Source organism: Cervus canadensis, chromosome 8 (genome assembly GCF_019320065.1).
Source record: "Cervus canadensis isolate Bull #8, Minnesota chromosome 8, ASM1932006v1, whole genome shotgun sequence".
Lineage (NCBI taxonomy): Eukaryota > Metazoa > Chordata > Mammalia > Artiodactyla > Cervidae > Cervus > Cervus canadensis.
Window position 1 is genome coordinate 19,920,066 of NC_057393.1, and position 15,296 is coordinate 19,935,361.

At 34.5% G+C, this 15,296-nt stretch overlaps 1 protein-coding gene across 3 annotated transcripts in view; it reads right to left on the minus strand.

The window, feature by feature from the left end:
• Positions 1-15,296, minus strand: part of SHOC2 (SHOC2 leucine rich repeat scaffold protein) — an 80,897-nt gene that overhangs the window by 38,399 nt on the left and 27,202 nt on the right. For all 3 annotated transcript variants that reach the window (XM_043475449.1, XM_043475448.1, XM_043475450.1), the window contains exon 2: positions 12,538-13,462. In XM_043475449.1, coding sequence (XP_043331384.1) covers positions 12,538-13,240 — 703 coding nt within the window. In that variant the 5' untranslated portion in view covers positions 13,241-13,462. The remainder of the gene's footprint in view (positions 1-12,537; positions 13,463-15,296) is intronic.

Consider the following 15,296-nt stretch of genomic DNA (forward strand, 5'->3'; position numbering starts at 1 on the left):
AATCCCTTGAATCTATTTGTCACTTCCACTGTATAATCATAAGGGATTTGATTTACGTCATACCTGAATGGCCTGGTGGTTCTCCCTACTTTCTTCAATTTAAGCCTGTTTTTTGCAAGGAGTTCATGGTCTGAGCCACAGTCAACTCCCGGTCTTTTTCATGCTGACTGTATGGAGCTTCTCCATCTTCAGCAGCAAAGAATATAATCCATTTGATTTTGGTATTGACCATCTGGTGATATCCATGTGTAGAGTCATCTCTTGTGTTGTTGGTAAAGGGTGTTTGCTGTGACCAGTGCGTTCTCTTTGCAAAACTCTGTTGGCCTTTGCCCTGCTTCATTTTGTACTCCAAAGCCAAACTTGCCTGTGACTCCAGGTATCTTTGACTTCTTGACTTCCTACTTTTGCATTCCAGTCCCCAGTGATGAAAAGGACATCTTTTTTTGGTTTCTGTTCTAGAAGGTCTTGTAGGTCCTCATAGAACCATTCAGATTCACCTTCTTCAGCATAGTTGTTGGGACACAGACTTGGATTACTATGATATTGAATGGTTTGCCTTGGAAACAAACAGAGATCATTCTGTCATCTTTGAGACTGCACCCAAGTACTGCATTTGGGACTCTTGCTGACTGTAAGAGCTACTCCACTTCTTGTAAGGGATTCTTGCCCACAGTAGTAAATATAATGATCTGAATTATATTCGTCCATTCCAGTCCATTTTAGTTCACTAATTCCTAAAATGTCAGTGTTCACTCTTGCCATCTCCTGTTTGACCACTTCCAATTTACCGTGATTCATGGACCTAACATTCCAGGTTCCTATGCAATATTGTTCTTTACAGCATCGGACTTTACTTCCATCACCAGCCACATCCACAACTGGGTTTTGTTTTCACTTTGGCTCAGCCTCTTCATTCTTTCTGGAGCTATTTCTCCACTCTTCTCCAGTAGCTGTATCCCAGAGGCAAAAAGCAGTGGGACACATGGCCCCTCATTTCCAGAATTTAGACAGTTAAAATATTCATCAAACAGGCAATTTTTGGAGGAAAAAGGTTTTCCTGCCCTTCTCGAGACTGCAAGTATTGATAATCAAAATGCTTAAATGAGAAATTCCTGAGCATTACTGAGAAAATTAAATTTTGTGGGGTTTAACTAGCAACAAAGAAACATTACTATACAAATATGTGAATGCACTACAAGCCTAAAACACAACAGAAAATAAACTATTACTACAAGAGCATTAAGTCAGTCAATCAGACAAGATTCTTGTGTGCACATTCTCTTTACCAGACATAATACTAGACACTAAAGGCAGAAAGACACTACAATACACTAAATGCTTGTTCTCATGAAATTAAAAATTAGTAGGAGACTACATGTGATTTGAGGAAGGCTACAGATGGTCCTCTTTATGAAATTTCAACATTAAAGAGTCTTTCTTTTGTATCTTCAAGACCAAGGGAAGATACAAGTCAAGATGAGAAAGGAGACCTGGAACCTTCAATACCAAACTAAGGAATCTGGATCTTTTTGATCAAGTAATAAAACAAAATTTAAAGCTTTGGAATAATGCATGATAATCAGAATACTATTCTAAAAAGACTACTTACTCATAGATTTGAAAGGATGGATAGATTAGGAAGCATAGTCTATTAGGAAGCTACTGTAACTAGCTCACATGAAATAATATGAGGGCCTACACAAAATCAATAGTAGTAGAATGAACAGGAGGGCCATCTCCCCTAGGAGAGCTATTAAGAGAGATGGAAAAAGCAGTACAGATGCAGTAAGACAAGTAATTCTCAAATTACATACGGTAAAGCCCATATACAAATTGTTGGAAATCAGAAATAAAGAAAAATATTAAAACTATAGAGAAAAAAAGACTTTACAAACACAAAAATATAGCTGTAACAGCAAAACTCTTGTCAGAAACTAGGCAAGCCAAGAAAAAAATCCAACAAACAAAAACATAGGGAAAGGAGAGCTACCTTAAAAATAATGAATAAAAAAGAAAAGATGCCAAACTAGAATTTTATAACAGGAAAAATAACCATTAAAAATGAAAACAAAATAAAGGCTTTCAGAAAAACAGAAGCATAAAAAATTCAATCTGAGTAGACCTGGGCTACAGTATACATTAAAAGAAGTTCTTTGGGCAAAAAGAAAAAAGAAAATACCAAATAGAGATTCAGATCTAACTCAAAAAAATGAAAAATACTAGAGGGAATAAATACATGGCCAAGTATCAATTTTTTTTGGCATTTTTAGTCTCTTTAAAAGATAACAGAAAAGGATGATGACACATCAAAAGGCACAGGAAGCAACTAACATAGAGTTCACAATAACCAAAGCTGGAATAATCTGAGCAACAAAATGGTAAAGAATAATATTGGATTGAAACCCACAGAATAAATGAGTCCAGACTGATATAATTAACTGAATAAATAAATGGGGGAGAAAGGACAGCTTTTCCTTATAGAAGAATTTCAATTAATAAATACAAAAGAAACAAGGGAAATTTTTAAAAATCATCATTCAGTTCAGTTCAATTCAGTCACTCACTCATGTCTGACTCTTTGCAACCCCATGAACCGCAGCACACCAGGCCTCCCTGTCCATCACCAACTCCCGGAGTTTACAGAATATAGTAATAATTGCTTCAGGGAAGATCTACCAGGGAAAGCTAAAATTTATAAACAAAAGGTGAAAGAGAAACAAGATATTGGCATAGCCTAAAATTGGTACTTCCCAAGGTAGTTATTAATTTAAAAGAAAAAATTATTAACTTCAAAGTGGAGCAGCACAGCAGAAACCACCATAACCAAGTGGTCTAGGTCAAAATTACCAGTAATGAGACATATCAACATCATGTATTTCTTGATATGATTCAATGGGAAAGGTACACAATCACTTCTGTGGTATTCTTGCCAAAATCTCATAACTTTAAACTAGTTATGACAAAATATACAAACAAAAAATGAGTTATATGAAGTATCCCAGCTGTATACTTCAAATGTATCCAGTATCAAGTTATGGATATGTACTGTAAATGCTAGACCAGTTAAGAAGGCATGAAATGAGAGGGAAAGGAAAAGTAACAAATGGCACAAAAAGAACATAGCCAGCGAGCTGACAGATTTAAACCAACTAGATTGATAATTATATTAAATACAACGGTCTAAACTCTTCAATTAAGGCAAAAACTGTGAGACAGGATAGAACAAAGACCTAGCCATATGCTGCCTACAAGAAACCATTTTAAATATATATAAAGACAAAAAGTTAAAAGGCAGGAAGTGATATGGCTATATCAATATCAAATAAAAATAGCATTCAGAAAAAGAGATACTACCAGAAATATTACCAGCAATAAAGGAAAATGTTTCAAAATGCATAAATTGCTCATTAGAAAAAAGAATCTAAAGCATATAAACAACTAATAAAGTTTCAAAGTACAAGAAGCAAACAATAATAGCACTAATGGGAGAAAAAAATTCTACTATTATATAGTTGGGTATTTCAATACTCATTTCTTACTAATTGAAGAAAAAAGTAGACAGAAAATTGATAAGACTATGGAAGAAATGAATAACATCATCAATCTAACACTGCTCCAAAATAACAGCAAAATGCATCTTCTTTTCAACTACACACAGAACACTTACCAAGACAGACTATATTTTATAAATCAATAACAAAAAATAGGGAAGTCCCCACTGGTCCTAGTGGTTAGGATTCTATATTTTCATTGCTGAGGGCACAAGTTAGATCCCTGTTCAGGGAACTAAGATCCCACAAGCTGCATGGTATAGCCAGAAAGTTAAATGGAAATGTCTCTGAAATACTTGAAAACTGAACAATGCACTGCTAAATAATCCATGGGTTAGAGAATAATAAGAGATATTTGGAAAATATTTTGAACTAAATAATAAGGAAAATACAACATATCAAAATTTACATGGTGCTGCTAAAATAGTACTTGGAGGGGAGGTTCACAGCTATCAACACTTACATAATGAAAGAAAGGAATGAAATCAATCTAACAATTTAAGACAAAGGATATATTAAAGCTACAGTAATAGGAAACAAGATAATTAAGTGTAGAAAACAAAACAAAGACCAATAAAAGCAATATCAGGAATGAATGAGAGACAAAATAATACATATTTCAAACTTCAAAAATATAATAAGGAACTAAATGAACTTTATGCCAAATCAAAAGACAAATGCTCTGACAAGATTCAAAACTACCAAAACTCAACTAAGAAGAAACAAAAAACCCAAATAACTTTCCATTAACTTGCCATCTAAAACCCTTCTACAAAGAAAACCGTCCCAAATTCTAAGACTCTTAAATTCTTCTAAACATTTCAAAGAAGTAAAAGTTAGTCGCTCAGTTATGCCTGACTCTGCAACTCCATGGACTACAGCCTGCCAGGTTCCTCTGTCCATGGGATTCTCCAGGCAAGAATACTGGAGTGGGTAGCCATTTCCTTCTCCAGGGGATCTTTCCAACCCAAGGATCAAACCTGGGTCTCCTGCATTGCAGATAGATTCTTTACCATCTGAATCATTTGAAAACATAATACTAATTCTACACAAACTCCTACAGAACATAAAAGAGTAACTCCTCCCAACTCATTCTACAATATGAAGCCAGAGTTGCCTGATAGCAAACCACTACAAAAAACAGAAAGGGAAAAAAGGAAATTATAGATCAATATCCATGGGGAGTACAGATGCAAAAATCTTAGTAAATTAAATCTAGCAACATACAAAAAGACCCTATTAAAATGTATCTAACAGGCACTCAAATGTTGGTAAATAAATAATTTAGGTTTATTTCATAAGTTGTGGCTTACCCTATATTATCATTTGACTCATATTAAGGACATGACTGAACTGAAGGATATTTACATTTTTAAATTAACTCTTGTTCCTGAACTTATAAGGTCATTTTTCAAGCATTCAGAGCAATAAAAATCAAATCAAATCTTACTAAAATACATTTGCAAAACAACACAATCAACAAGGGCTGGAAGTTTTTATTACATAAGCTTGAACAGATTTAGGGACTTACATCAGAATACACACTATTTTATTTGTATAAATCTGTCTTATGGCTTAATTTTCCCTTTCACTCTAAAGAAAACTTTAGTAATTCTTCTAAGCAAGTCCTTCTGTAACTAAGCAACATAGACAACACAGTCTGTATTCTTTGAATGGCTAGCATGCTATCATTAGAGCACAAAGATTGCCCTCTTCCCTGCACCACAGCAGAGTGGGAAGTCAAATGTATCCTCTGGTTCAATCAGATCCTTCTAAGATAGTTCAAGTGCTGTTTTTTCCCCTCTGTTCTCTTATCTCCTCCTTTAGCAATAATAACAACATTTCCAGGTTTCTGTTGTTTAGTGAAACACCTGACAATTTGACAACAGTCAACTAAGTTAACAGTTCATTTCTAGGTCTGTAAGGTTTCTTGCTGATTTCCAGTGAAAAAGTTATTTATTAACAACTATGAATTCCCTTTCCTGATTTCTCTTGCCTGCCAAACTAAGTTACTCATTAGCACTTGTACAAAACAGTCAAATGAGATCATTAAATAATGTTACCTGAACCATGAAAGCAATTGCAGCACCCCTGACAGTGCTGAGAGAATTTCAAGAATTTTAGGAACTAAGGGTTACAATTTGAGTTAATATTAAAAATTGGGCAATTGTGTTGGGTTTCATTAAATTCACCTCAAGCCACAGTTATTCCAGTATTGGTCGCTCAGTCATGTCCGACTCTTTGCAACCCTGCAGACTGAAACCTGCCAGGTTCCTCTGTCCATGGAATTCTCCAGGCAAGAATACTGGAAGGGATAACCATTCCCTTCTCCAGGGTATCTTCCCAACCCAGGGATCAAAAATGAGTCTCCCGCATTGCAGGCAGACTATCATCTGAGCCACCAGGGAAGCCCTTAAACATTTATTGAAAGCCTACTGTTTATTATCTACAAAAATTTACAGAAAATTACATAATAGGGAATTAAAATCTCTAAGGTCTCTTCAATTTAAAAAAAAAAAAACCAGATTCTTAGTATTTTTTTATATATTATACACATATATACATTTATTATATATTACTTGACATAAAATATAACTGCAGTACTATAGTAAAAACAGTAGAAAACTGACTTTGTTTTCATTAAGTGCTAATGAGTCATATGGGTTAAAAAATTGCTATTCCTAATTTCTCATATATCTGAATGCTGTGAGAGTTTTTTAAATGGGTAAAAATGATCTGGGTTCTCAAAGAGCATGTATAACATAGCAGATCATTCTCTAAGACAATTTACCCATCCAAAATTGTGTACAATATAAATGATCTAGCACTTCACTGAACAGAAAATATAGGATTAATAGTTTTTTTTTAAAAAAAAAAGATTCCCTCTAACTTAGCTATTTTATAAAAAATAATGAACAAGAGGAAATGTTAAAGAGAAGAAAATTTAAAACTAGCCTTTAATTCACTGAAGGAAAAGTTCTAGAAATACTGAATGAATGTCTAGTGCGTGCTTAGTCATGTCCAACTCTCTGTGACCCTTTGGACTGTGGCCCACCAGGCTCCTCTATCAATGGGATTTTTCAGACAAGAATACTGAAATGGGTTGCCATTTCCTTCTCCAAGGGATATTCCCGACCCAGGGATCCAACCCAGGTCTCCTGCATTGCAGGCAGGTTCTTTACCCACTGAGCCATCAGGGAAGTCCTACAGTATTATTAGTAAGAGACAAAGATGGAGTTTATTTCTGGTTGCAAAGAGTAATCATTTCCTTTCTAGAAGAATAAAACCCTTTAAAACTTCATTGTTCAGAATTTCCTGAACTAAAGGACTGATTATTCAAAATGAAAACCTGATAACCTTTACTCTAATTTACTGAGGCAAAAAAAAAAAAATTTACAAAAGCACATGTCTAACATGAAGCTCAAAGGAACCAGGCAAGGAAAAGGATGGGGAAAGAGAGTGGTTATTTATTGTTTTCCCTCTGAAAATATGACTTCTTGAGTGTCCTGGTGTTCAGTGAGGAAGTCTTTTTCAAGATTAAAAATGGGGAAAGGAGATGTGGGCAGAAGAATGATATACTGATCCAAAAGAGAAAGCAATGCCTAAGGTTTCCATCTATCTATTTAACACAAAAAGATAGTACATTTACTTTATCTGTCCATGCCTTATCATACAAAAGGAAAAAAGTAAATTCAGTATCACCAAATGAGTTCTCCTGGCTACCCTCTAATATATTATGATCTTCATATGTCTTTCAGTATTCTTTCACTGTTTTACACCAGTATTCACCCATGTGAATATGCATCATTGGTATCAAATCATATGGCATTTACAAAGATGCCATCAATATTTAAACAGGTATTCAGTTTTTAATATAATTTCCCTATAAACACAACAGAGCTGCTAAATTTCAAATATGCTATGTAAACTAAATACTACTAGGCTATGTTTCACAAATTTCAAATTTCTCATACTTATCAAATATACTGAACAAACTGGATGGTATGATTCAAGGTTTTTATACTCATAAAAACAACAGAGAAGAATAAGCACCATATATATATATTATATATATATAAAATAATGAAGATCTAAACATCTAAAAATGGAAGTTTAACAAATGGTTAATTAGTATATATAATGAACTGTAAATTCTCTTGTTATATGAGTTTCAACAGTAAGTCAAATTACATTAAAGATGCAGAACTTTTCAAAATGTCAAATTCCATTTTATTTGATCTTGGTGCATGAGTCTTTTTTATAAGCATTCTTAAAAGAGCTCAGGATTTGCAGGGGGCTGGGGAGGGCTGTAATTTAAAAAGCAGTAAAGCAAGATCTGCATCACAGAAAACAACTATTTCTGTCTTTCCTTTATAACAAAAGATAGCTTTCAAAAATTAAAAACAAATCAATAATCATAGAACTATAAATAAAAAACATGAGATACCACTTCACACTCATGGAATGGCTACATTAAAATAGCTAACACAAGAGTGTTGACGATATAGAGGAATTGGAACCCTCATACACTGCTGATGGAAATGTAAGATGGTGCAGTAACTTAAGAAAATAGTCTAGTAGTTCCTCAAAAGATTAAACATAGAGTTACCATATGACTCAGTAATTCCTCTTCTAGGTATACACCCAAGAGAAATGAAAACAAATGTCTACACAAAAACTTGTACACAAATGTTCACAGTAATCTTATTCCTAACAGTCAAAAGGTGAAAACAACCCAAATGTTCAACAACTGATGAGTAGATAAATAAAATGTGGTATAATATACAATGGAATATTATTCAGCAATAAAAAGGAACAATATATTGATAGATGCTACAATCTGGATGAATTTTGAAAACATTCTGCTATGTGAAAGAAGCCACTCACCAAAGACTATATATTTTATTATTCCAATTATTAGAACTGGAAAATTCCATGGACAGAGGAGCCTGGCAGGCTACAGTCCACAGGATCACAAAGAATTGGACATGACTGAAGCAACTTAGCATGCACACACCACAACAGGCAAATCTACAGAAACAGAAAGTAGATTAATGCTTCAATAGGACTAAGGGGTTGGAAGAAAACAGGGCTGGGGTGGGGCGATTGCCAAAGGGTACAGAGTTTCTCTCTGGAGTGATGAAAATGTCCTATAATTGTCTGTGATAGTGAACAACTTTGTGAATATGCTAAAATACCACTGAATTGTATTCTTCAAATGCATTAATCATATGCTATGTGAATTATATCTGAATTAAGCCATTAATCTGTCAACGTGTCAGCAAATTTGGAAAACTCAGCAGTGGCCACAGGATTGGAGAAGGTCAGCTTTCATTCCAATCCAAAAGAAGGGCAATGCCAAAGAATGTTCAAACCACCATACAATTGCACTCATTTCACATGCTAGTAAGGTTATGCTCAAAATCCTTCAAGCTAAGCTTCTGCAGTACATGAACTGAGAACTTCCAGATGTACAAGCAGGATTTAGAAAAGGCAGAGAAACCAGAGATAAAATTGCCAACATCCGTTGGATCATAGAAAAAGCAAGGAATTCCAGAAAAGCATCCACTTCTGCTTCACAGACTAAAGCTTTCACTGTATGGATCACAACTATAAAAAATTCTTAAAGACATGCGAATACCAGACCACCATATATGTCTCCTGAGAAACCTATATGAAAGTCAAGAAGCAACAGAACCAGAGATGGAACTATGGACTGGTCCAAATTGGGACAGGAGTGTGTCAAGGCTGTATATTGTCACTCTGCTTATTTAACTTATATGCAGAGTACATCATGGGAAATGCTTGGATGTATCCCAAGCTGGAATCAAGACTGCCAGGAGAAATATCAACCACCTCAGAATATGCAGATGACACCACTCTAATGACAGAAAGCAAAGAGTTACCAAAGAGCCTCTTGAGGGTGAAAGAGGAGTGAAAAGGCTGCCTTAAAACTCAACATTCAATAAAACTCTACATTCAGAAAACTAAGATCATGGCATCTGGTTCCAACACTTCATGGCAAATAGAAGGGGAAAAAGTGGAAAGCAGTGACAGATTTTATTTTCTTGGGCTACAAAATCACTGCAGATGGTGACTGCAGCCACAAAATTAAAAGATGCTTGCTCCTTGGCAGGAAAACTATGACAAAGCTAGACAGCACATTAAAAGCAGAGACATCACTTTGCCGACAAAGATCCATATACTCAACGGTATGATTTTTCCAGTAGTCATGTATGGATGTGAGCACTGGACCATAAAGAAGGCTAAGCACTGAAGAACTAATGCTTTCCAACTGGGGTGCTGGAGAAGATTCCTGAGTCCCTTGGACTGCAAGAGGATCAAACCAGTCAATCCTAAAGGAAATCAACCCTGAATATTCATTGGAAGGACTGATGCTGAAGCTGAAGCTCCAATACTTTGGCCACCTGACGTGAAGAGCTGACTCAATTGGGAAAGACCCTGATGCTGGAAGGGATTGAGGGCAGGAGAAGAAGGGCACAACAGAGGATGAGGTGGTTGGATGGCATCACCAACTCAATGGACATAACTCTAGGAGATAGTGAAGGACAGGGAAGCCTGGTGTGCTGCAGTCCATGAGGTTGCAAAGTCAGACACGACTGAGCTACTCAGCAGGTATCCACTCTTCTAGACACTGGAAGCAGTATAGTGAGACCTAGAGTCAAACTGTGACTTTGCCAACTTCTTACCTATATGACCTTTAGTAAATTATCTAATCTCACTAAATTTTCAGTTCCTTTTTCAGTACAATAAAAGTACTTATTTCATTGGATTACTATTAGAAGTTAATGAGATAACAGATATAAAGTTACATGTAAAAAATAGTGTATGTTATACGACACACTGTGCTCAAACAACAGCTATTCTTATTACTACAATTACTTTATTTTTATTAGATCTTTATTTTCTTGTTCCCATAAGGAAATACATAATGCAGACGTCTACAAGGTTTGTCCCAAATCCACGCATCTAAGTTAAACCTTATTAATTTTAATTCCTTTAAAAATATTATTTTATTTTTTAAAGCAGTTTACTTTCTATCTGATGCCCTTCCTGGAATATAAATGACATTTATGAAGTTACTATTTTTATAGACACAGAAATTAAAAAACGCAAAATTCAATGTCACTAATGGTTGGGGGTACTCATTAAAAAACAAATTCAGTGGTTATTTTTTAAATTGCAAATTTAGAAATAAAGGTCCAAAGAGTAGGCAGCCACAAAAATCAACATTCTAATTAAATAAAATTTGCCAATTTAAAAAAATACATTACTTTATAGTAAAAATGTTTTATCCATATGCTTAAAACCAAAGTGAAGTAAATTTAAAGTCCTATGAAATAATTTCCTGTTTACAAAATGAATGTTCTTAATTCCTAGGTAATTTGGTAACATTTCTACAGAAAGTCCTTAACGAAAATCTCTCATATGAATGAAAGTCAACATTTTAGAATGAAGTGTAACATGCACAAAACAACAGTAAGTACAAAGACAGCAAATAACATTTTATATTTCTACCTAAAAATTCAGCATTACCTTCCCCAAAAACTTATAATTCTATTCTACAATGAATCACATAAACAGGTCAAATTTTGATCGAATCGAGTACAGAATCAAAAGTCATTCAACAATCACATTCCTATCTGAAAACATGGAAAGAAGCATTTCCACTCAAATTTTCAGGAGTTTTTTAATATCTCATAAGTGTGTCACACTTTATAAATACAAGTACACTGCTTGAGAAAATCGATCATGGATTTCTAAATATATTTAATTAAACCAAAATTAAATTAAGATTTTAAGTGTCTGGTTAGAGCTAAATATAATAGAACACCATACCTAAAATATAAATTACATTTTTTTCAAAGCTAAACAAAAATTTTTTAAATGCCCAGAGTACTATATCTCTACAAAGCTGCACAGCCTAAAAACAAAGTTTCTTTTATCACTCATGATAAGACCAACATTTAAAACAATAAATTAAAAAATAATAAAATAAAAAATAAATAAATAAAACCTGTTTTATTCAGAATAAATCTTTCATCCACAAAAAAGAAACTTATCTTTAAAAGTTGCATAATCAATTTTTATGTCAATTTTTTGAACTCTCATAAAAAGGGCCTACAAAGACAACACCTTTATCAATTTCTCAAATCTGGTAAATCAACAGCTTACTATATTACAAAAGTTGCTGAAAAAATTTTTTTAATTAAAAATATCAAACAACTAACTTTTACTGACTTGTTTACACATGTATATTTCCTATTTTTTATCCTACTATCCATTCTTTTAAAAGCATTCCCCCTTTTTTTAGTACATATAGCTTTGGTGTAAAAATAAGAATGAAAGCTATCAAAATACTAAGTGTTACATTAACTATAGTTGCCTCTGTACTTTTCGGCATCCTCAGATTGTTTTTAGTGAACATGTAAGTACTTTCAAAATGAAAAAAATTTCTTCAACTTGCTTACCACCCAGCTTCTTCACAAGGCTCTTATATGCCAATCTTTTGTGGTAAATTAGGTAGAAAAATGATGTGAATTTAAACAAACATTTTCAGGGAAAAAAGAGAATGTCAGAGAATGGGAAAATATAGCCTTAAAGCATCTTACATAATGCTATCTGTAATTACTTTAAAAGCAGGTGGTAACAACTAAAAACTTTGGCAAAAATTTTTTTCTGCTTCAAATTTACTATTTCCCAATGAAAATGAAAGTAGATTAGTTTTGTGTGAAAAAGGCCCAATTGCATTTACATTCTAAGTCATTTTCGAGGTCTCTAAAGTGATCTCAAACCATGGACTATTAATATCACAAAACGGATTAAAGCAAGCTAAAGACAGAACCTAGAAACTAGTTTTTTCTTTAGGCAAGTTATCAGACACTTTCTGATATGGAAAAGAATCAACAAAACTATTTAGCATAATAAATACTATAAATAATAAAAGTAATGCAAGGCCTCTTACCAATTTCAGCAGGTAGTTGTTTGATTTTGTTCTCTCGAATGCTAAGCATGCTGAGTTTTGACAGGTTTTTGATGTCTTTTTCCACAGTAGTTATACGATTAAAGCGAAGGTAAAGAGTGGTGAGAGAATCTAGCCTATACACCACTGAAGGAATTTCTCTCAGTTTATTATGCCGTAAATCAAGCATCCGCAGCTTCTTCAAGTTATCAAGAGAGTCAGGCAAACTGGTAAGTGAATTTTCACTTAGAGCCAGTGTCATGAGATTTACTAGACAACCCACTTCCGCTGGGAGGGACTGTAATTTGTTGCTATATAAATAAAGTTCTGTTAATTGAGTCAACTCCTTGATTGATGACGGCAATATGTGTATAGACCTCTTGGATAAGTCCAAACGCATTGAGTTCTCTTCCCGGCATTTGTTGAGCTCTTTAATCACCTCTGCATTGCTAGATTTTTTTCTAGTCCCAGGTGCTGGATTTGGCCGTTTGATCGTATTATCAACCGAAAAAGCCACCCCTGGCTGGGCAGCACTGGAGTCCTTCTTTCCATCTTTGGCATCTTTCCCTTTGGTCTTAGGTTCTTTTTCTTTGCTCTCTTTCCCAAAACCTCCAGAGGCTTTTGCCTCCTTTTCTCTTTCCTTGGCTGATGGTGCTTTGGGATCTTTCTCTTTAGAGTCTTTTTCTTTTCCTAAACTACTACTCATGGTGACTCAAGCTAGGGCAAAAACTACATGAACTCCTTTTATTTACCAACAAAAGAAATTCAAAGATGAAGAGACAAAGATCCTACACAGTCAGAAAAGGCGTTGGCTTGAAGAAGTAATCTCCATCTGTTACATGCTGGATCTAAAACCACTATGCCCATTTCTGGTAACTCATTCCAACTGGTAAAATGGTGCTGGTCAATCAATGATTCATTAGAATTCCTGAAATATAATACAGAGAGAGTATTAAATTACTTTAGGTTATAATTTATACTAAGTAAATTGGTGCTGCAAACAATTTTAGTGACAATTTTGCTATTTTCCTATGATTTGAAACAGTAAATATTTATTGAACACATTCTACTTTGCAAAACCCATTAAAAAACTATAAAAATTCATAAAACAGGCTTAACTTTGAGGAATTTACAGTCTAACAGGAAGAGGTAAGATAGGAACAAGTAATCAAAGTGCAAAATTCTAAAATGATGAAACATGGGAGAAATCACCACAGCAGCTAATGTCTAAGTGCTTTCTATGAACAAACACCACTGCAAGGAATTTACACACATTAACTCTTTATCAGCCCTATGAGATAAATCCTTACCCCTATCTTACACACAGGGACAACTGAGGCACAGAAATATCTTTAAATAACCAGCTTTGTGATCTTGGCAAAGTAATGGAACTAAGATTCCAAAATGGTGGTACACTGCCTATATATGCCTAACTACTACAGTAAAACTGCTGTATCTGCAGCTAATTAGCAAATAGGTTCAGCAAAAGGAAAGACTTGAAAGGCAATAATGAGAGAATGGAGAGCAGTGGAGTCAAGAAACAGGATTGAAATACATATGGAAAACAGCAAATAAATCAGGAAAGGGGCTCTAAGGACCCCTTCTGAGAAACAATAACAAAGCAATCTCCATGAAGCCTATATTCTAGGAACTGAAAAGGTAGCTTTTTCAGTTAAAAGTGAGAAGGATTAAGGGTTCTTAGATAGACAAAGTTCACTGGTAAAAATGACTAACCAAAAAGACTCACAAAGGTTGAAAATACAAGGGGAGATGGAAGTAAGACAACACTAGGCTAATAAGATCTATTCTTGGTATAAGACTAGAATGATGATCATCACATTTAACAACTATTTACTCAGAAAAATACATCAATAAGCCATATATACTAAATATATTCCTTAGTCTTACCTTAAATGCATATGTGAAAGCTTTACAATACTGAATCTTAAATTACAATAAAAGGCTTTTGATTTCATACAAGTTAGAATAATAATTCCATACAAGTTAGAAAAATACTCTACTTTTCACATTAATTGTAACTTAAAACCCTAATAAAACACATGAAGCAACTAGCAGAATATTCTGAAAAGTAGATAAAAGAAGACAGACTGGGTTAGTAAAGGACAGGGAAGCTTGGAGGGCTGCAGTCCATGGGGTCGCAAAGAGTTAGACATTACTTGGCGACTGAACAAGAAGAACTAAAGAACAAACAGAGATGAAAAATACACTAGAAGGAATCTACAGCTGAATAACTGAAGTAGAAGAACAGAATAAGTGACACGGAAGACAGAATGGTGGAAATCACTGCCATGGAAAAGAAAAAATAAGAAAAAAAAGAAATGAAGACAGACTGAGAGACCTCTGGGACAACATCAAATGCACCAACATTCATATTATAGGGGTTCCAGAAGGAGAATAGAGAGAGAATGAACCTGAGAAAATATCTGAAGAGATAATAGCTGAAAACATCCCTAACATGGGAAAGGAAGCAGTCACCCAAGTCCAGGATGCTCAGAGTGTCTCAGGCAGAATAAACCCAAGGAAGAACATGCCAAGACACACAGTAATTAAAGGAAAAAATAATAATAAAAGCAATAAGTGAAAAATGATAAATTACAAGTGAATTCCCATCAGGTTATCAGCTGATTTCTCAGCAAAATTCTGCAGGCCCAAGGGGAGTATGGCATGACGTATTTAAAGTGATGAAAGGAAAAAACCTACAACCAAGAATATGCTAGGAGTTCCCTGATGGTCCAGTGGCT